Here is a 24,346-nt window from a genome sequence, read left to right as displayed (position 1 = left end):
CATTCTGAGCCATAAAACACACCTAAAGAAATTTAAAAGAAATCACACAATGTCTGCTCTCAACCATAATTTAATGAAACTAGAAACCAGTATCAGAAAGAGGGCTGGAAAATCCCCAAATACCTGGAGATTAAACAACACACTTCTAAATAACTCATGCATCAAAGGAGAAACCTCAAGAGAAACTTTTAAACATTTCTAACTAAATGAAAATGATAAATATAACTTATCAAAATTTGTGGTATGCAGTGAGGGTAATCCTTAGAGGGAGAGTTACAGCACTGGATGGATTTGTGTGTGTGTCCATGTGTGTTTGTAAGAAAAGAAAATCTAAAATCAATAATCTAAACTTTCACATTATGAAACCGGAAAATGAGCAAATAAATCCAAAAAAGGAAATTAAAAAGAGTAATAATCCTATTTTATTTTATTGCAGAAATCAATGAAGTTGCAAATAGGAAATCAATACTGAAAAATCAATGAAACAAAAGCTGATTCTTTGAAAAGATCATCAGTAAGCCCGTACAAAGCTCAGGAAAAAAAGAGAAAAAGCACAAATTACCAATATCAGAAATGAAAAAGGGGTCATCACTACTCATTCCATGTATATTAAAAGGCTAATAAAGGAATCATGTGAACAACTCTGTACCCACAAATTTGATGGCAATGAAACAGACCAATTTCTCGAAAGACAGAATCTAACAAAACTCACACAAGGACAGTCTTAGTAGACTTGCACATGTTAAAAAACAAAACCTGAACCACTAACTAATAACATACCAAAACAGAAAGCACCAGACCCAGCTGGTTGCATGAGTGAATTCTATCAAACATTTAAAGAAGAGTTACCAATTCTTTACAATTTCTTCCAGATAACAGAAGCAGGGGGAATACTTCCTAATTCATTTTATGAAGTTAGCATTGCCCTCCTACAAAAATGAAAGATGTTACAAGAAAAGAAAACTACTACCTCTCATGATAAATTATCAACAAAATATTAGTAAATTGAATCCAACAATGCATAAAAAAATTATAGACCATGACCAAAGTGGGATTCCTAACTGGATTATAATAAATTCAATGCAATCCCCAAACCCAGCATTTTTTTTCTTTCTTAGATATTGACAAACTGATTCAAAGTTTATATGGAAAGGCTAAACGCCACAACAGCCAACACAATAATGAAGAAAAAGAAAGTTAAAGGGCTAATACTACCAGCTTTAGGGCTACAATAATCAATACAGTATGGAATTGGTGAAAGAATAAACATAGATAAAAAAGACGAAATAGGTCAGAAACAGACAAATGTAGTCAACTACTCTGACAACAGCGCAAGGGAGAAAGGACAGTCTTTTTAACAAATGGTGCCAGAACTGGACATGCCAAAAAATGAATCTAGATAAAAGAGAACTGTATCAGATAGCCCGGGTGGCTCAGCGGTTTAGCGCCATCTTCAGTCCAGGGTGTGATCCTGGAGACCCGGGATCTGAGTCCCACATAAGTTTCCCTGCATGGAGCCTGCTTCTCTCTCTGCCTGTGTCTCTGCCTCTCTCTCTCTCTCTCTCTGTGTGTGTGTGTGTGTGTGTGTGTGTGTGTGTGTCCCTCATGAATAAATAAATGAAATCTTTTTTAAAAAGAGAACTGTATCAATATGATAAAGGGGATTTTTGAAAATCACACAGTTAACATCATACTCAATAGTGAATGACCAACTGTTTTCCTTCTTGGATGAGGAACAGAAAAGGAGGCACATTTTCACCACTGCTGTTCAACATTATCATAGAGCATTACTACTAGAGCAGTTGGACAAGAAAGCAAAGGAACCCACATCGGAAAGGAAAAAGTAAAACTATGTCTATTTATAGAAGACATGATCCTATATATAGAAAATCGCAAAGAATTCATAAGAAAGCTACTAGAGCTAATAAATTCAGCATTTGGAGGTTACAAGATCCATTATATAAAAATCAGTTGAGTTTCTGTACACTAGCAATGAACAATCCAAAAAGGAAATTAAGAAATCAATTCCATTTGCAATAGCATCTTAAAGAATAAAATACCTAGGAAAAATTTTAAGAAATGAAAGGCCTGTATACTGAGAAATATAAGACATCGATGAAAGTAATTAAAAACTTAAATACATAGAAAGACATTCCATGCTCATAGATTGGGAAAGCCTAATATTAAGATGGCAATAATATCCTAAGCAATCTACAAATTCAACATAATCCTTACCCAAATTCCAACAGCCTTTTTTGAAGATATGGAAAATGTGATCCTCAAATTCAAATGTAATTGGCAAGGGATCCTGAATATCTAAAACATTCTTAAAAAAAAAAAAGGTAGGACTCATACTTCCCTGTTCAAAATATACTGCAAATTTAAAGTAATCAAAACAGTGTAGTACTGGCATAAGGACAGACATACAGACCAATGGAAGAGACTTGAGAGTCTAGAAATAAACCCATACATCTATAGCCAATGTTTTTGACAAGGGTGAAAGACCATTCAATGAAGAAAGAATAATCTTTTCAACAAATGGTGCTGAGACTACTGCATTTCCATGTACAATGTACATAAAAACTTGGAGCCCTATCTCACACTATTCGTAAAAATCTACTCGAAAATAAGGAGAAAGAAGAATGCTTCTGTACTGCTGCTTGGACTGTAAAATGGTGTAGTAGCTGCAAAAGACAGTACGAGCAGTTCCTCAGAACCTTGAACACAGAATTTCCAAACAACTCAGCAACACCACCTTTAGGTATACGTACTCAAAAGAACTGAATTCAGGAACTCAAACATACACTTTTACAATTTTCATTGCATCATTATTCACAATAGCTAAAATGTGGAAGCAACCCATGTGTCCACTAACAGATGACTAGATAAACAAAATGTGGTAGAAACACATGATGGGGGGCATCTGAGTGGCTCAGGCAGTTAAGCATTTGCCTTCAGCTTGAAAAATGATCCCAGCATCCTGAGATCAAGCCCTAAGTCGGCTCCCTGCTCAGCCAGGGAGTCTCCTTCTCCCTCCCCCTGCTCTTGCACTCTTGCTCTCTCTTCCCCTCTTATTAAGATTTTATTTATTCGGGAGGAAGAAAGAGAGAGAGACAGAGTACAAGCAGGGGGAGCCATAGAGGGATAATGAGAAGCATGGTCCTGGCTGAGCAGGGAGCCCAATGTGGGGCTTGATCCCAGGACCCTGGGATCATGATCTGAGTTGAGGGCAGAAGCTTAACCAACTGAGTCACCCAGATATCCCAATAAATAAAATCTTTTGGGGAAAAAAAAGAAATACACAATGGAATATTACTCAGCCATGAAAAGCAATGAAGTTCTAGATCCCAGGAAGAAGATGAGAGAGTAGAAAGACGCTCAACTCACCTCATCCCATGGATACAACTAGATAAATAACCCAGAAAATGACCCAAAGACTAGCAGAACAGTCTCTCCACAACTAAATGTAGAGACAAGGCCACCTAAAAAGGGCAAGAAGGGTGGAGACAATGTCAGGAGCCAAATGGAACTGTCCAGGGAAGGGAGGGACATGAAAGGTACAGAAAGGGGGGTGGGGGGAAGGAGTAGACCCTCACACCAAGCGCTCCAGGCACAATGCATAAAACTGCATGAAAACCAAAGGGGCATAATTTTCTGAGTTCTTACAATCAGCTGGGCTTACTACCCAGGAACTTTAAAAATTAGCAGGCTCTACTTTGGAAGAGCCAAGAGGGTAATGGGAAATGAAGCCCCCACCCTTAAAAAGGCAGCACAAGAAATAGCCCCACAGAGACAGAGCATAGAAGCATTAGTTTGGAAAAAAACAAAACAAAACTTGGGGTATACAGGAGAAGGATTTGATTAATAATCTCAGAGTACATACTGGAGGGGAAACCTCTCCAGGAACAAAGGAGTCAGAAGGATCCATTTCCTTCCTTCACTCCCCAGCCTAGGCACACAGACAACTACAGGAACCAGTGAAGCACCAACATTTCCTATCTAACTTTCTTTCCTTTTTAAAAAGATTTTATTTATTTATTCATGAGAGACCAGAGAAAGAGAGAGAGAGAGACAGAGAGAGAGAGAGAGAGAGAGAGGCAGAGACACAGGCAGAGGGAGAAGCAGGCTCCATGCAGGGAGCCTGACGTGGGACTTGATCCCGGGTCTCCAGGATCCCAACCTGGGCTGAAGGCAGCGCTAAACTGCTGAGCCACCCGGGCTGCCCCCTACCTAACTTTCTAACAGCATGCCCTACCTTGCATTCTCCTACAGACCTGCCTCCAATATGCCCTTGGCCAGAACCTATCCAAAGTAGTGCCACAAGCCTGGCAGGGTGCAAGCAGGCTCAACAGGGACTAACAGCACTCCAAAGTGACTCCTGCCCCAGAGAGAGGGAAGGATAACCACACACACCATTCTGACTATACCCCAACAGTGGGCTAAGGGCAGATATCTGGTCTGACTACAGGCCCCACCCAACAACAAAAGTTTCTGAGGGGACAAGAGAGAGAAAGTGCCCTGCAGTTACATGCTACTGCATCTCTGGAAAATGCCTGGTCTAACTCAAGACAAAGCTGGCCTCAGACTGGCCCACTAACAACATAAGGACCAAACCCTGCCCAGAATGGGCAGAGAGCCATTACAGATGAATGGGACTGAAGGCAGAAGCAGCTCAGCCACAACCATAGGGCACACGCAACACATATTGGAGATACCCCGAAGCACCAGGTTCTGGTGAACAGAAGACATTGCACTGCAGAACCTCTTCTTCATAAGGCCATTACTTTCAAGAGCAAGAGACATAGCTGACTTTCCTAACACAGAGAAACAGACAGAGACAAAATGAGGAGACAGGGGAATATGTTCCCAATGAAACAACAGGACAAAAATCAAAGGCAACAAAACACACAGGTAATATGCCTGATAGAGAACTTAAAATAATGGTCATAAAAATACTAATGAGACTTGAGAAAAACTGGAGGATGATCTCAGTGAGACCCTCAACAAAAGTGATAGAGAACATTAAAAAGAACCAATCAGAGATGAAGAACTCAATAACTCAAAAATACAATAGAGGGAATAAATAGTAGACTACAGGAAGCAGAAAAATGGATCAGTGACATGGAGGTCAGTGTAATGGAAATAAATCAAGGTGAAGAGGAGAGAGGAAAAAAATAATAAAAATTGAAAATAGACTTAGGGAACTCAGTGACACCATCAGTTTGCATTATAAGGATCCTAGGAGGAGAAAAGAGGGAAGATAACTTGTTTGAAGAAATATTAAAAAATTTCCCCAATCTGGGGAAGGTAACAGAAATCCAGATCCAAGAAGCAAAGAGAGTCCCCGACAAAATCAGCCTAAGGAAGTCCACACAAAGATGCACAGTAATTAAAATGGTAAAAAGTGAGGCAAGATGGTGTAAGAATAAGGGTCCTCCTTTTATGTGGTCCCTAAATTTAGCTTAATATCTGTCAAACCATACTGGACACCTATTAATTCAACCTGAGATGTAAAGAATGAACAGCTGGAACTCTATAAGTAGACAAGTGACCATTATTTGCAAGGTAGGAGTATGGAGAAGAGAAATGGAGGGAATATATTGGAAGATGAACAGAGAGGGGAGGGAGCCTTTGTAAACCGGCTGCAGGAAAGTGATACAGCCCTGGAGCTCAAAATCAGGACCTTTACAAATCTGCTCCTGTGAGAGACTGCCCTGCATGAAAGGTGCTCAGTGGTGAAGTGAGGCAGAATCACAGGAGGGACAGTGGGGTCTCAGTATCCCCAGAGTCACAGAAAGAACAGGGGCATCTGAGCCAGCAGAGTTATCAAGCATTGGAATGGGGAAATGAGTTTAGGTCAGAGAGTTTGGGAAGAGGCTTAGCATGTTGTGCCATAAACCTTGAGCTGCAGATGGATCAGGTGACTGCTCTCTGCTGGATTTCTGCAAAGGACTGGAATGCAGCAACCCTTTGTCTTCCTCCAGGAGAGGTAGAGGTGCGCACTTGATGGAGTGAATGCTCTCCATGATAGAGGTTAAAGAGCAGCTTACTAAAAAATGAATGGGTCAACCAGGAAATTATAGAGAAAAATTAAAAAGATTCATGCAAACTAACAAAAATGAAAGCACAACTGTTCAAAATCTTTGTGGTCAAAGCAAAGTGGTCCTAAGAGGGAAGTACATTTCAATCCAAGCCTCCCTCAAAAAATTAGAAAGATCTCAAATACATAAGCTAAACTTACACCTAAAGGAGCTGGAGAAAGAACAGCAAATAAAGCCTAAACCAAGCAAGAGAAGAGAAATAATAAAGATTAGAGCTGAACTCAATGAAATAGAGATGAGAAAAACAGCACAACAGATCAACAAAACTAGGAGCTGGTTCTTTGAAAGAATTAATAAGATAGATAAGTCCCTAGCTAGATTTACTAAAAAGAAAAAAGACTCAAAAAATTTTTAAAGCTTTTATTTATTCATGAGAGACAGAGAGAGAGAGAGAGGCAGAGACAGAAGCAGAGGGAGAAGAAGGGTCCCCATAGGAAGCCTGATACAGGGCTCGATCCCAGGACCCCAGGATGACAACCTGAGACAAAGGCAGATGCTCAACCACTGAGCCATCCAGGTGCCCCCGAAAGACTCAAATTAATAAAATCATGAATGAAAGAGGAGAGATCACAACCAACACCAAAGAAATACAAACGATTTTAAGAATGTATCACGAGCAAACATATGAATGCCAAGAAATCAGGCAATCTGGAAGAAATGGATGCATTCCTGGAAGCCTATAAATTATCAAAACTAAAACAGGAAGAAATAGAAAACCTGAACAGACCAATAACCAGTAAAGAAATTGAAGCAGTCATCAGAAACCTCCCAAGAAATAAGAGTCCAAGGCCAGATGGCTTCCCAGGGGAATTCTACCAAACATTTAATGAAGAAATAATACCTGTTCTACTGAAGCTGTTTCAAAAGATAGAAATGGAAAGAAAACTTGCAAACTCTTTCTATGAGGCCAGGTTGATCCCCAAACCTGACAAAAACCCCATCAAAAACGGAGAATTACAGACCAATATCCCTGATGAACATGGATGTCAAAATACTCACCAAGATACTAGCCAGTAAGATACAACGGTACATTAAGAGGATTACTGACCATGACCAAGTGGGATTTTTCCTGGGATGCAAGCGTGGTTCAACATTTGTAAATCAATCAATGTGATCACATTAATAAAAGACAAGAACCATATGGTCCTTTCAACTGATGCAGAGAAAGCATTTCACAAACTACAGCATCCTTTCCTTTTTTTTTTTTTTTTTAAAGATTTATTTATTTCTGATAGACATAGAGAGAAAGAGGCAGAGACACAGGCAGAGGGAGAGGCAGGCTCCATGCCGGGAGCCCGACATGGGACTCGATCCCAGGACTCCAGGATCGCGTCCTGGGCCAAAGGCAGGCGCTAAACCACTGCGCCACCCAGGGATCTCCTACAGCATCCTTTCTTGATTAAAATGCTTCAAAGTGTAGGAATAGGAGGAACATACCTCAATATCATAAAAGCCATCTACAAACAGCCCACAGCGAATATCATTCCCAATGGGGAAATCTGAGAGCTTTTCTCCTAAGATCAGGAACATGAGAGGGATGCTCACTCTCACCATTGTTGTTCAACATTGTACTAAAAGTTGTAGCTTCAATAATCAGACAACAAAAAGAAATAAAAGGCACTCAAATTGGCAAGGAAGAGTCAAACTCTCACTCTTTGTAGATGACATGATACTGTATGTGGAGAACTCTACCCCAAAACTGCCAGAACTCATCCAGCAATTCAGCAATATGGCAACATACAAAATAATGCACAGAAATCAGTCGCATTTCTATATACTAACAATGAGACTAAAAAAAGAGAAATTAAGATATTGATCCCATTTACAATTGTACCAAAAATTGTAAGATACCTAGAAATAAACCTAACTAAAGAAGTAAAGCATCTGTACCCTAACAACTACAAAACATTATGAAATAAATTGAGGAATACACAAAGAGATGGGGAAACATTTCACGCTCATGGATTGGAAGAATAAATGTTGTGAAAATGCCTATGCTACCCAGAACAATTCCATTCAACGCAATCCCTATCAAAATACCATGGAATTTTCTCACAGAGGTGGAACAAATAATCTTAAGATTTGTATGGAACCAGAAAAGACCCCGAATAGCCAGAGGAATGTTGAAAAAGAAAACCAAAGCTGGGGGCATCACAATGCCTGACTTCAAGCTGTATTACAAAGCTATTATCATCTAAGACAGTATGGTACTGGCACAAAAACAGACACATAGATCAATGGAATGGAATAGGGAACCCAGAAATGGACCCTCAACTCTGATCAATTAATCTTTGACAAAGCAGGAATGAATATCCAATAGAAGAAAGACTATAAATGGTGTTGGGAAAACTGGACAGCCACATGGAGAAGAATGAACCTGGACCATTCTCTTACACCATAGACAAAGATAAAATCAAATGGATAAGAAATCTAAATGTGAGACAGGAATCCATCAAAATCCTAGAGGAGAACATAGCACCCTTTTTGACCTCAACTACAGCAACTTCTTGCAAGACATGTCTACAAAGGCAAAGGAAATAAAAGCAATAATGAACTACTGGAACTTCATTAAGATACAAAGCTTCTGCACGGCAAAGGAAAACAGTCAATAAAACTAAAAGGTAACCTAGGAATGGAAGAAGATATTTGCAAATGACATTATCGGATAAAGGGTTAGTATACAAGATATATAAAAAACTTATCAAACTCAACACCCAAAAAGCAAACAATCCAGTCAATAAATGGGGAGAAGACATGAACAGATATTTCTCCAAAGAAGATCTACATATGGCCTACAGACACATGAAAAAATGCTCCATATCACTTGTTATCAGGGAAATACAAATCAAAACCAACGAGATACCACTTTACACCAGTGAGAATGGCTAAAATTAACAAGACAGAGGGGATACCTGGGTGGCTCAGCAGTTTAGCACTTGCCTTCGGCCCAGGGCATGATCCTGGACTCCTGGGATTGAGTACGCATCGGGCTCCCTTCATGGAGCCGGCTTCTCCCTCTGCCTGTGTCTCTGCCTCTCTCTCTCTCTCTCTCTCTCTCTCTGTGTCTCTCATGAATAAATAAATAAAATCTTAAAAAAAAAAAAAAAACCAAGACAAAAAACAACAAATGTTGGCAAGGATGTGGAGAAAGGAAGAACCCTCTCACACTGTTGGTGTTGATAGGATGTAAGCTGGTGTAGCAACTCTGGAAAACAGTATGAAGGTTCCTCAAGAAGTTAAAAATGGAGCTACAAACTAGCAATTATATTACTAGGTATTTACCCAAAAGATACAGATATAGTGAAATTATGAAACACTTGCACCCCAATGTACATAGCAGCAATGTCCACAATAGTCAAACTGTGGAAGAGCGAGCTGAGATGTCCTTCACAACAGATGAATAAAGAAGACATGGTCTATATATACAATGGAATATTACTCAGCCATCAGAAAGGATGAATACCTACTGTTTACATTGACATGAATGTAACTGGAGGGTATTATGCTGAGTGAAATAAGTCAATTAGAGAAAGACAATTATATGGGTTCACTCATATGTGAATATAAGAAATAGTGAAAAGAATCATAAGGGAAGGAAGAGAAATTGAGTGGGGAAAAATTAGAAAGGAAGACAAACCATGAGAGATTCCTTACTCTGGGAACAAATGGTTGCAGAAGAGGAGGTAGGTGGAGGGATGGGGTAACTGGGTGATGGGCAATAAGGAGGGCATGTGATGTGATAAGCACTGGGTGTTACACTGTATGTTGGCAAATTGAATTTAAATTTAAAAAAAAAAAGGAAAAAATAAACTTGCATTGCTACCAAAAAAATAAGATAAAAAGTAAATAAAAATTAATAAAAAGAAAAAAGTAAAAAGTAGTGAAAAGAGCATTTTAAAAGCATCAAGAGAAAACAGTTACAAAACAGGCAAAGCCAATAAAGCTATCAAATGGTTTTTTAGCAGAAACTTTGCAGGACAGAAATGGCATGATATACTCAAAGAGCTGAAAGGAAAAAAAAAATCTTCAACCAAGAATACTTTATCTAGCTAGATTCATCAAAGTGGGGGGAGGACTCAAACAAAATAAAAAATGATAGAAGAGAAATAACAACGGACACTACAAAAATCCAAAGGGTTATAAGAGAATATTATGAAAAAGTGTATGCCAACAAATTGAACTAACTAGAAGAAATGGATAAATTCCTAGAAACATATACTCTTCCGTAACAGGAAGAAATAGAAAATGTGAACAGAATAGTTACCAGGTATGGAAATGTGTTAGTAATAAATAAACCTCTCAAGTCCAGGACAAGATGGCTTCACAGGTGAATTCTACAAAATATTTTATTTTATTTTGTTTTATTTTATTTTTAGGATTTTAAAAATTTATTTGGTGGGGGAGAGGCAGAGGCAGAAAGAGTTCAGACTCTGTTCTGAGCAGAAAGCCAGACACAGGGATCAATCTCGCAATCCTGAGATCATGACCTGAGCTAAAAACCAAGAATTGGCCACATAACTGACTGTACTACCCAGGACCCCCTATGAAACATTTTAAAGAAGAGTTAATACCTATTCTTCTCAAATTATTCCAAAAATAGAAGAGGAAGGAAAGCTCCCAAATTCATTCTATGAAGCCAGAATTATCCTGATATCAAAACCAGGAAAAACCACAATAAAAGGGAACTGCAGGCCAGTATTTCTGATGAACACAGATGTAAAAATCCTCAACAAAAAATTAGCAAACCAAATCCAACTATACATTAAAAAAATCATTCTCCATGATCAAGTGGGATTTATTTCCAGGATGCAAGGGTAGTTCAGTATTCACATATCAGTCAACATGATATGTATCAATAAAAGGATAAAAACCATATGATCATTTCAATAGGTACAGAAAAAAGCGTCTGACAAAATACAACATCCATTCATGATAAAAACCTACAACGAAGTAGGTTTAGAGGTAATGTACACCAACATAATAAAGGCTATATATGAAAAACCCACAACTAACATCATACTCAAAGGGAAAAACTGAGAGCTTTTCCCCCCAAGGCCAAGAACAGAAACAGGGATGTCCATTTTTACCATTTTTATTGAACACTGTACTGGAAGTCCTAGCCACAGCAATCAGATAACAAAGAGAAATAAAAGGCATCCAAGTTGGTAAGGAAGAAGTAAAACCTTCACTATCTGCAGGTAACATGATACTAATATACAGAGAACCCTAAAGACTCACCAAAAATCTAATAGAATTAATGTATTCAGTAAGGTTGCAAGATATAAAATCAATATACAGAAATCCATTGCATTTCTATAAACTAATAATGAAGCTGTAGAAAAAGAAATTAAGAAAATAATTCCATTTACAATTGCACCAAAAATAAAATACCTAGGAATAATCTTAACCAAAGAGGTGAAACTCTGAAAACTATAAAATGTTGATAAAAGATATTGAAGATGACACAAAGAAACAGAAAGATATTCCATGCTCATGGATTAGAAGAACAAATATTAGCTCAAGGTCCATGCTACCTAAAACAATCTACAGATTTAATGCAACCCCTACCAAAATGTCAACAGCACTTTTCAAAGAACTAAACAAACCTAAAATTTGTATGGAACCACAGAACACCCCAAGTAGCCAAAGCAATCTTGAAAAAGAACAAACCTGGAGGTATAACAATCCCGAATTTCAAGATACAGTACAAAGCTGCGGTGATCAAAACAGTATGGTACTGGCACAAAAACAGACACATAGATCAACAGAATGGAATAGAAATATACCCAGAAATAAAAGCATGCTTATAGTCAATTAATCTTTGACAAAGGAGGCAAAAATTTGCAATAAGAAAAAGACAGTCTCTTCAACAAATGATGGTGGGAAAACTAGACAGTCACATGCAAAAGAATGAAACTGGATCACTTTCTTAGATCATACACAAACATAAACTCAAAATGGATTAAGGACCTAAATGTAAGACCTGAAACCATAAAAAATCATAGAAGAGAACACAGTAATTTCTCTCACATCAGCTATAGAAATGTTTTTCTAGATAGGTCCCTGAGGCAAGGGAAACAAAAGCAAAAATAAACTACTGGGCTATATCAAAATAAAGCTTCTGCATAGCCAAGGAAATAACAAAACTAAAAGGCACTTACTGGATGGGAGAAAATTTTGCAAATGGCATGTCCAATAAAGGGTTAATATTCAAAGTATATAAAGAACTTATAAAAATTCATTGCCCACTAAAGAAAAGAAAAACAACAAATCCAAAAAAAAACCCTTCAATGTCCAAAAAATAAACCAATTAAAAATGGGCAGAAGACATGAACAGACATTTCTCTAAAAAAAGATACACAAATGACCAACAGATACATGAAAAATGTTCAACATCACTTATCATCAGAGAAATATAAATCAAAACTACAATGAGACATCACCTCATACCTGTCAGAATAGCTCAACTCAAACACACAGAAATAACACGTGTTGGGGAGGATATGGAGACAAAGGAACCCCTTTGCTCTGTTGATGGGGACACAAACTGATGCAGCCACTCTAATAAACAGTATGGAAGTTCCTCAAAAAGTTAAAAATAGAACTACCCTATGATTCAGCAATTGCACTACTGGGTATATTTATTCAAAGACTACAAAACACTAATTCAAAGGGATATATACACTCTGAATGTTTATAACAGCGTTATTTATGATAGCCAAGATATGGAAGCAGCTCAAGTGTCCATCAACTGATGAACAGGTAAAGAAGATGTGTATGTGTGTGTGTGTATGTGTATATATATATACACACACACACACACATACACACACACACACACACAAACACAGTGAAATACTATTCAGCCATATAAAAAGAATGAAATCTTGCCATTTGCAACATATATGGAGCTAGAGAGTGTAATGCTAAGCAAAATAAGGCAGAAAAAGACAAATACCATATGATTTCACTCATGTGGAATTTAAGAAACAAATGAGCAAAGGAGTAAGAAAGTGGGGGGGGGGGCAAACCAAGAAACAGACTCAACTATAGAGAACTGGTGATTAACCAAAGGGGACAGCTGAAGTACATGATGTGGATTAAGAAGTACATTTGTCATGATAAACGCCAGGTGATTAAAATTAAAACTTAAAAAATGCAATTCAAAACCAGGAAATATATTCAATCATATTGTTTTGAATGAATACATAGCTGGTAAGACTTAATACAAAGAAATGATATCATAAGCCCGGATGATTACTTCCAGTAAGGAAAGGATTATGATTTAGAAGGGTATACAATAGTTTCTGGGGTGCTATAATGTTCTATTTCTTAAACTGGATGGTTCCAGAAATATGTATCTTAGATACTTTTTGTATACATATCATACTTCATGTTTAAAAAAAACAGGATAGTACAGAAAAACAACCACCCTGCAAGATGAATATGGCTAGAGAAAAACCTAGTTACGTTGACTGGTTCATAACTAGAAACCTTAAAGGGAGGTTCGGGCTCCCAGTTAATCATATTTTATTTCTCTGGTCCATCTGCCCACTCACTCTCCTAGAACTATTTCATCTTTCTGTTCTTAAACCTCCAACATCTCTCCTCTCCCATCATCCTCATCTTCAGTTAATGATTGTTTCCTACTTCACTGAGAAAAATGGAAGTAAAGAAAATTTCCACAGATGTACCACCATGAATACCCACGTCCCAGGATTTCTTATTTTTATTTATTTTTTTATTTTTTCTTAATTTTTATTTATTTATGATAGTCAGAGAGAGAGAGAGAGAGAGAGAGAGAGAGAGAGAGGCAGAGACACAGGCAGAGGGAGAAGCAGGCTCCATGCATCGGGAGCCCAATGTGGGATTCGATCCCGGGTCTCCAGGATCACTCCCTGGGCCAAAGGCAGGCGCCAAACCGCTGCGTCACCCAGGGATCCCCGTCCCAGGATTTTATACTCACATATTCTACCTTCCATCAGAGCTCAACGCTCCCTGCTACTGCTATCCTAAGACTAGGCCACCTATTTGTGCACCAGCTCCCATTCCTCCTTCTCTTCTCAAAGTTAGTATTACAGCAACTCTCCTGTCAACTGTAACATCAATTTCCTTCAGCAAACATGCTTTATTTCTTAACCCAACTTCTCCACCAGCTGCTACCTCATTTCTTTGCTTCCATTTTTCAGTAAATTTCTTGAAAAGTTGTCTCTGATCCTTTTCCTTTCATTCTTTCCCAAACTCACCACAATCTCAGATTTTTGGCCTGTCAGAACTGCTCATCGAGATAATCAGTAACTTCTAATAATCAACTGTTGGCTCTCATCTTACTTATTTATCAGAAGCATGTGACACAGATTATCACTCCTTGCTCTTTGATAGATTTGCATCACTTCAGTGTTTCTGGTAAAGCACACTCTTCTGATTTTCTCCTTAAATAACTGGTCATTCCTGCTCCATTTTTACCACTGATTCCTCTTCTTCCTTACTTAATGTTGGAATGTCCCAGTACATCTTTGGTATTTTTCTGTCCACCTATACTCATTCTCTTGGTACTGTCATTCAGACTCATGATTTAAATACATCTTTATATAATACCTCCAGTTCAGATCCCTCTCTTAAACTCCACTCTTTATAATGTCTACTAGACATGTGAAATTCCACATGTCCAAAACTAATTTCCCAATTTTCCCCCCAAACCTGCTCCATTTATTAACCATCCTTACCTCTATTTAAAGCAATGCCATCCTGGAGTCATCCTTGTTTTTCTATCCACATCTAGTCCATTAATAATCCAATGTATTCCATCTTCCAAATATATCCAGAACTTAAGATTTCTTCATCTCCTCCACTGCTATCACTCAGTTCAAGCCACATTCATATCTCACTTGGATTACTGCAATGGCATTTTATCTGGTCTCTCTGCTAATACCTTAGACCTCCTATACCCTGTTCTTAACATAGCAGCAGAAAGACCCTTTTAACATTTAATTTACATATTACCTTTCCCCTGCTCAAAATCCTATAATGGCTTTTATCATCTTACTCAAATGAAAAACCCACCATGTATGCCTAGAACAACATCCATTTTTTAAACTTTTTTTTATGGGTTTTAGAATCATAAAAATAAAATGAAGCTTAAAAAAGTGATTCCTATAGCCAGTCCTCAAACCACTTCTGGCCTATGAATAATTTACTTAATCCACACTGAATGGGAACAGTGCAGTACATTTTTATAAATGTCTTTATCCCTTTCAACATGCGGTTTTTCCTAGTTTTTTTGTTAATGTTATATTTTTAATAAAATAGTGGTTATTACACATGAAACGTTTTAAAAATATTTTATTACTTAGAAAATAAAATTTGGGCAGAACTAAATTTTAATGCCTTCATTGTTTCTCCTCTCTATGCATTTTTTTTTCCTGCTAAATTAAAAAACAGAACACTTTTTACTGGTATATGGAATTGAAAAGTCTGGGGCTACTATCCAGAAGGATTTAACAAGCATGTACTAAAGCACAGGTAGGAGAAATTATACTGACTAGATTTTTACACCCACACACCTCCCCAGCTCTGTCGGGACTGGCTGTGTGACAGTAAAGTTTTTTGCCTCTCTGATCCTCTATTTCCTCATCCATAATGCCCATTAAAGTATCCATTTCATAGAAATATGAAAATTAAGTGAGATGATACATTTAAAATATATTAAAACACATAATAGCCAAATGAGTGTTTAGTTAATGCAACACAATTAACTATGTATTTAGTTAACACAATGTTAACGTGGTACATGGTGGGACAGAGTGGAAGGAGGGTTAGTGGGAATAGACAATCTTAATGCACAGAAGTATTATATCCATTTAGGTTCGTAACTGCTGGCACATGGTGATAATAAAAAGCATTTTGGTCAGTTTCACTATTGTTTATAAATTCTCAGCAGACCATTTACCCCCTTCTTGCCTTCACTTGTGTTCACCTCAGCAAAAGACCATCTCCCACATTCACTCACTATTAAAGGAGTATTAGGCATAGCATATGGCAAGGACTCAGAAGACAGTACTAGAGTAAGGGCAACACGTATTCTTAAACTAATGGTGTTTGTTTAGAAAATAAAAATATTCAATTACCTTTTTTGAATTTATGCACGGGGAGCTTCTTAAGTTGATCTTTACGAAGTCTGTTTCTTCTGGCTCTATGTCTGTCCTGGACAAATTTTGTGATCTAAAAATAAAGAAAAAAAGAAACGAGATACTAAACATGCAAATAGAAAATGGCCATTAAAATAATAGACAAGTTTCTGGATAGCTGCTGCAAATTAATCCAATTTACTTAAACTCTAATTGCATTAATTGAACACTAATTACATAAGTAAATAGTTTACCTCACATTATCCTTCGTTTTTTTAATCACTGACCTAAGTTATCTACTCTAACAGAAACATTATAAATAACATAGAACTGTTTGTTTGCAAATATAAATGATAGACCACAGGTTACAAAGACTCCACTGGATCAAGAAGAAGGCAGAGTTAAAATTCCTGTAAGTACAAATTCATAAAATTTTCAAACATACATTTATTAGTCACTACACTTTCAGTTGTAGCAGCAAACTAAATACAAGTACTACAAAACACTGTACTATGAATACTAAGAAATGCTGAATAAAATATACAAAATAATTTCAACTATAGGTGACTATGCTTGCAAGAACGAAAAGGAAGTCCACAGGGCCAGGGCCAAATGCCAAGAGTTACATCCATAAAAAGAAAAAGAAAATTTTTTTAAGGTTTTACTTATTTATTCATGAGAGACACAGAGAGTCAGAGACACAGGCAGAAGGAGAAGCAGGCTCCCCATGGGGAGCCCAGGATCACAACCTGAGCCAAAGGCAGATGCTCAACCACTGAGCCACTCAGGTGCCCCCATAAAAAGAAAAATCTGACAAATTTGACTTTATCAATGTTAAGGACTTCTATCCTCAAAAGAACTGTCAGAAAATAAAAGACAAACCACAGATTGAAAGAAAATATTTGCAAATTGCATATTTGATAAGGGATTTGTATACAGAATTTATGAAGAACTCAAAACACAATAACAAAAAACAAGCAACTCAATAGGAAAAAATGGGTAAAATATCTGAATAAACATTTCACCACAGATGATACATGCATGGCAAATAAGCACTGGAAGAGATACTCAACATAATTAGTCAACGAGAAATGACAATTCATCACAAATACCACTATACACCTATTAGAATGACTAAAATTAAAGAGACTATATCAAGTGTTGGCAAGGAAGTGGAGGAACTGGCATTGTGATACACTACTGGTATATCCACTTTGGAATGCTGATGGTTTTTTAAAAATAACTTTAAACACACATTTACCGTATGTCTCAATCATCCCACTCTTACTTTTATTTATCCAATAGAAATGAAAATACAAATCCATGTAACAACTTGTACACAAATGTCCACGTCAGCTTTATTTGTAATATCCAAAACCATAAACAACTCAAATGCGTATCAACAGGTAAATGGATAAACAAAACCGTGATATATTTATACAACCAAATATAACTGGGTAAAAAAAAAAAAGAATGAATCAATATTCTCAATAAAATACATGAATCTCAAAATTATCCTAAGAAAAAGAAGTCAGACACAGAAGAGTGCATAATGTACATAATGTATGATTCCATGTGTATAAAGCTGAAAAAATACAAACTAATCTATAGTGACCAAAAGGAGATCTGCACCTAGGAATGAAGGATGGGAAAAGGATGAAAACACGAACGGGTGAGAGAGAAGGATGATCAAAGAGAATGAGAAAGTTTTTTGAGTTAATTGATATTTCAGTATCTTGATTATGGTAATGATTTCACAGGGGTGTGTGTACAATTTAAGTATGTGCAGTTTATTATATGTTAATTACACTTCAAAAGTGCTTATTAAAAAATAGCATGGTAACAACTAGAAGAATAACACTATAATGTAAGTTTTTAAACCAGTAGGAAAAAGACAGAGAGAGTTGAATATTCCAAATCTGCAAAGAAGAAAAAATAAGAAGTAAGCAATGGAAATTATTCCAGACATATGTGTAAGCACAAAAATGTAAGTGGATTAAATTCATCAGGTTTTTTAAAAATTCCAACCATATGCTATTTCCAAGATAAAAAATTAAAACTTTATGACACATTAAGAAAAATATAAAGGTAAAAAATAAAGAAATGAAGATATTCCATGCTAATACTAAGCAAAAGAAAAGCTGATGTATCAAAATAGAATTTAAGACAAAAATCATTAGGAGGTAGTCATGACAATGATTAAAAAATATCTAGAAAAATGATAAAATTATGGGCATTCACGAGCTCAGTAATTTATAGCTGAAGCAGAGAAAAAAGAAATTAAAGATTACAGGCCTATGTTGCCCAGTATGGTAGCCACTGGGTACATATAGGTCTGAGCACTTGAAATGTGGCTACTCTCATATGAGATTTGCTCTAAAAGCATAAAGTATACACTAGATTGTGAATACTTGGTACAAAGTGAATGTAAAATATACTTTATAGTTATTTATATTAACTCCATGATGAAATACATTTTAGATTTATTAATATATAGTATTTAATTTATTATCACCTGTTAAATATAGTATTTAATTTAATATAGTATTAAATATAGTATTTAATTTAATATCACCTGTTTATTTTTTTTAGTTTTGCTACCAGAAAATTTAAACTTACAACAAATGTGGCTTTACAGTATTATTCTATTGTCTAGCATTGTTTTAGAAAACACAAGAGTACAAAAAACTATAGAGAATTGAGATGATTGCACATCTCGGTGAATTCTGTGAATTGCACTCAACTATATACTTTTAATAGTTCAATTTTATGTTATATGAATTCTATCTCAATAAAGCAGTTTTTAAATGATTTTTTAAAGAAACATTAGACAATTGCACAAGCACAAACTAATGTGTGTGTATATATATATACATTATCTAGATAGATAGATAGATAGATAGATAGATAGATAGATAGATAGATAGATAGGAAGAGAGAGCTTTCTACTCCATAATTATTGTCACATATGTGTGGGATGTTCACAAAATTTAACCATAAAGCAGGTCTTTGGAAATAATCAAGAATCTATAATGTCTTCTGACAACAATAAAACTAAATTAGAAATCAATAGAAAAGATATGTAAGAAAGATATGTATTATGGAAATTTAAAACTTTATTAAAATAGTTCATATATCAAGGAAGAAATCATTATGGATATTTGAGTTTCTGATGGGGCCTTAAAATTAGCATAGCTTTTTGCCTCCTGGATTCTAAATAACTTGAGAAATAAGATAATGAAGCAGATGGAATACCTAATGCAGTGGAGAAAGAAATACAACTTTTTACTGAACCATAGAATTAGACTGCCTTATCTACCCAGATACAAACAAAACAACTCTGGAATGGAACAGGCCTTCCTTTCAGCCACCCCTAAAATTGCAGAACTAGTCCTGGATGAGGTATAGACAGGTTAATCTCAAGAGAAAAGTAGAGCTGAATGAGGCATGCCCTAGGTTAATTCTTCCCAAATACACCACACAGATAAGATACTTCATCTCTCCTAAGACCAAATGAGTAAAAAGGGTAAGGAAGGGCTAGGAGTTATAGTAATTGAGTACTCCCTTCACATGGATGGAAACATCAAGAATGATAAAGAAACATCCTATATAACAACAACAACAAAAATTTAATGTAAACCAAATTAAAATAAAAATATTCCTTATCAAAAGCTATGAGTTGCAGCTAAAGTAATTGTTTAACAGAAATGTATAACCTAAATGAGTATACAAGAAAAAAATTAATAAGCATTCAGCTGAAAAGGCTAGAAAAGAAAAGCAATATAACCAAACAAAATAGAAGAAAATGATGCTAAGAGAAGAAATTCATGAACAAACGGTGCTGGGAAAATTGGACAGCCACATGCAAAGGAATGAAACTGGACTACTTTCTTACACCATACACAAATATAAACTCAAAATAGTTGAAAGACCTAAATGTGAGACGGAATCCACCAAAATCCTAGAGGAGAACACAGAAAGCAACCTCTTTGACCTCAGCTGCAGCAACTTCTTGGTAGACGTATCTCCAAAGGCAAGAGAAACAAAAGCAAAATTGAACTATTGGGACTTCATCAAGATAAAAAGCTTTTGTAAAGCAAAGGAAACAACAAAAGTAAAATGCAACCTAGGGAATGAGAGAAGATACCTGCAAATGTCTTACCAGATAAAGGGCTACTATCCAAAATTTATTAAGAACTTATCAAACTTAACACCCAAAACACACAAAAAAATTCCAGTCAAGAAATGGGCAGAAAATATGGACAGACATTTCTCCAAAGTGGACACCCAAATGGCCAATGGATAAAATGAAAAAAGTGTTCCACATTACTTGGCATCAGGGAAATACAAATCAAAACCACAATGAGATACCACCTCACACCAGTCAGAATGGCTAAAATTAACAGCTCAGGAAACAACAGCCATTGGCAAGGATGCAGAGAAAGGGGAACCCTCATACACAGTTGGTGGGAATGCAAGCTGGCACAGTCACTCTGGAAAACAGTGTAGAGGTTCTTCATAAGTTAAAAACAGAGCTACCCTATGACCCAGCAATTACACTACTAGGGATTTATCCAAAGAATACACACACAGTGATTCAAAGGGGCACATTCACTTCAGTATTTATAGCAGCAATGTCCCGAACAGCCAAAATATGGAGAGACTTCAGATGTCCATCAACAGATGAATTTATAAAGAAGATGGTTGTGTATGTGCACGTGCGTGTGTGTGTGTGTGTGTGTGTGTATGAAAATAAGATGAAAACTGAGAGGGAGGCAAACCATAAGAGATGCTAAACTCTCAGAAACAAACTGAGGTTTGCTAGAGGGGAGGGAAGTGGTGGAAGGGACAGCTGAGTGGTGGGCATTGAGGAGGGCAGTTGATGTAATGAGCACTGAGTATTATATACAACTGATGAATCACTAAATTCTACCCCTGAAACAGATTTCTTAAAAAGCAGAAATTCATAAGATAGATAAAGAAAGTGAAGACTTTAGAATGTAACTTCCACTGGATTCTGAGCTGCTTTACATCAGGTATTTTTACCTATGTTGTTCACTGATGAATCTTCAGACCCTACAACAGTGCATCATAGATGTAAAATAAATAATTTGTTGAGTGAAAGGAAGAAGAAACCCTCAAGGTTTACTTCTTTGAAAGACAAAACAGATAAACTTCTGATATAACACTGTGAACGGCATGGACAAATATGAATAAAGAGAACTCATTTCACATATAGTAGAAATTCTCTTTTATAAAAAGAAATTCTTGGGATGCCTGGGTGGCTCAGTGGTTGAGCACCTGCCTTCAGCTCAGGGCATGATTCTGGGGTCCTGGGATCGAGCCCTACATTGGGGTCTCTGAATGGAGCCTGCTTCTCCCTCTGCCTCAGTCTCTGCCTCTCGCTCTCTGTCTCTCATGAATAAATAAATCTTTAAAAAAATTCTCTTTAAATTATGTGACTATATAAATATTATAAATCACTTTATTCCACTATACTTGAAAGCAGATAAAATAGACAATTTCTTAGAAACATACATTAGGGGGCACTGGGTGGCTTAGTCAGTAAGTGTCTGACTCTTGATTTCGGCTCAGGTCATGATCTCCCTCTGCCCCTCCTCTTTCTCTTTCTCTCTCTCTCTCTCTCTCTCTCTGTCCTCCCCCCACACACACACCTTTCTTCCTCTATCTCCCTCTCTCTGTTAAAATAAATAAATAAATAAATAAAATAATTTCATTTTAAAAAAAGATTATTTTGGCCCCATAATACTAAAACTGTCCCTTATCTTGATATTCAGAATGCTAATACTTTATTTAGGATTTTTGCATCTATGTACAAGTGTAGAACTAACTGATGCATATTAGAAATCTGAGTAATCCAAAATGCAAAGACAAAATTTATACATCATAATCAAATACAAGGATTTTTTAATTTTACAAAATAAATTAATGTAATTGAACATAAAAACAGAGTAAAAGAGAAAAAAAACAATGATCATTGTAACAGATAAAAGACATATAATTTGGCACCCCTTTATTATTAAATAAGGAAAAAGAAAAAAAAATGCGGTTTATTTCTAATCCTTATACAGTTTTGTCCCCCTCTCAATTTATATATATTAAGCATAATGTTAAGTAGGAGGTTCAACAATATATCCTTTTTTTATTGTTTCTGACTTTCAAGGGAAGTCTTCTAATAAATTAACCATTTAATGATCATTTTCAGTTTTTAGTCAATAATCTTTATTAGTTTAAGGGTATTTACATCCACTCCTACTCTGCCAGGGGTATTTTTTGTTATTCTTTATATTATTCTTGCTCTACAATGAACACCCAAGAGAATTAACAAACTCAAATTACCGGAGTAGAATTTAGCAAATTTGTAGATACAAGATTAATATAGGAAAATGATGTCCAGTGTCCAAATCTTGGTTTTTAAATAAATTTTTCAGTAAAAAAAAAAAACAGGGATCCTTGGAGAAATATCTAATTCTAGGGCTAGGGCAAGAAAGATACAAGTCTGAAGCTTCTTATAGTACCAGATACGAAAGAAGTGCTTAGAAAAACAAAAGAATGGATCAAATCAAAGGGACACATGTCCCAGGTTGACCAAGCTCCCCATGGCCATTTATATATTAATATAAATAAATGATTGAATAGATAAATAAATGCCAAGAAGGGACACATCTTTCTTACAAAAGAATTCCAAATAATATATGTAGTAGATACTATGTCCTCCTCCTCCCCACTCCAGATCCTGCCTGCCCCTCCCCACCTTTAGGGTGGGCCATACAAGTACCTCACTTCCAAACTAAGAATAGAATAGAAAAAGAGAAAAATATTAATAAAGGAGAAACCCAGTTTAGCCAACAAAAGAACATTAATACCATTAGTGATGTTACATAGATATCATGTACTCCCTTGACATGATGCAAGAATGGCACTTCACCTCTATTTTTAAAAACTCATTACCCCTCCCCAAAAAACCTATAACCCAGGATGCCTGGATGGCTCATTCGGTTAAACATCTGCTTTCGGCCCAGGTCATGATCCCAGGGTCCTCAGATCAAGCCCCACATTGGGCTCCCTGCTCAGCGGGGAGTCTGCTTCTCCCTCTACTCTTCACTCCGCTCATACTATCTCACTCTTTCTCCCTCTCTCTCTCTCTCTAATAAAGAAATAAAATCTTAAAACAACAATAATCTATAACCCATTGTAATCGTAAGAAAAACATCAGATTGACGGACATTCTACAGGATACCTGGCCAAGATTTCCCAAGAATGTCAAGGTTATGGAAAACAGAGACTGAGACTGACAGACTCTCATAGAACAGAGGAGCTTGGGAAGACATGCTAACTAAATAAAATGTGGTGCCACGTTTTAGATGCTGGAACAAGAAAAAGAATATTAATGGAAAACTAGTGAAATCTATACAAAGCGTGGAGTTTAGTTACTAATAATGTACCAATGTCAGTTTCTCAGTTTTGACAAATGGACTGCAGTAATGTAAAATGTTACCAATAGGAGAAACTAGGTGAGAAATATACGAGAATGCTCTTCTTTGTAATTTTTCTGTTAATCCTAACATTATTCAAAAATTAAAACTTTGTTTTTAAAAAACCAATAATGTTCTTATAGTAATAACACCACTTAGAAAATGCAATTTCAAAAGTCTAACAAGAGACATGAAAATGTTTACACAAAAAATTATTAAACTGATGGATATAAAAGATCTAAATAAGTGAAAAAGAAATACCCCAGTATCACAGAAAGACTGAACATTTCAAAGATGGCATTTGGGGATGTCTGGGTGGCTCAGCGGTTGAGTGTCTGCCTTTGGCTCAGGGCATGATCCCGGGATCCGGAATCGAGTCCCACATCAGGCTCTTTGTGGGGAACCTGCTACTCCCTCTGCCTATGTCTCTGCCTCTCTCCCTCTCTATGTCTCTCATGAATCAATAAATAAAAATCTTAAAAAAAAAAAGATGGCATTTAATCCCTAAATTAATTAAAATGTCCATATAATAATAAACTCATTGAATGTTAACATAAATATTCTTTATAAAAATAAAAAATGAGAATACTGGGACTGTTTTATATGGTTGCAATTCTCTTTT

General features: G+C 36.3%; 1 protein-coding gene across 8 annotated transcripts in view; it reads right to left on the bottom strand.

The window, feature by feature from the left end:
- Window positions 1–24,346, bottom strand: part of RNF13 (ring finger protein 13) — a 201,630-nt gene that overhangs the window by 28,013 nt on the left and 149,271 nt on the right. For all 8 annotated transcript variants that reach the window (XM_049099685.1, XM_025436175.3, XM_025436176.3 and 5 more), the window contains one exon: window positions 16,229–16,322. In XM_049099685.1, the coding sequence (XP_048955642.1) occupies window positions 16,229–16,322 (94 nt within the window). The remainder of the gene's footprint in view (window positions 1–16,228; window positions 16,323–24,346) is intronic.

Source organism: Canis lupus, chromosome 23, assembly GCF_003254725.2.
Source record: "Canis lupus dingo isolate Sandy chromosome 23, ASM325472v2, whole genome shotgun sequence".
Lineage (NCBI taxonomy): Eukaryota > Metazoa > Chordata > Mammalia > Carnivora > Canidae > Canis > Canis lupus.
The sequence above is the reverse complement of the archived record's forward strand: the minus strand, read 5'-3'. Positions and strand labels throughout refer to the sequence as shown.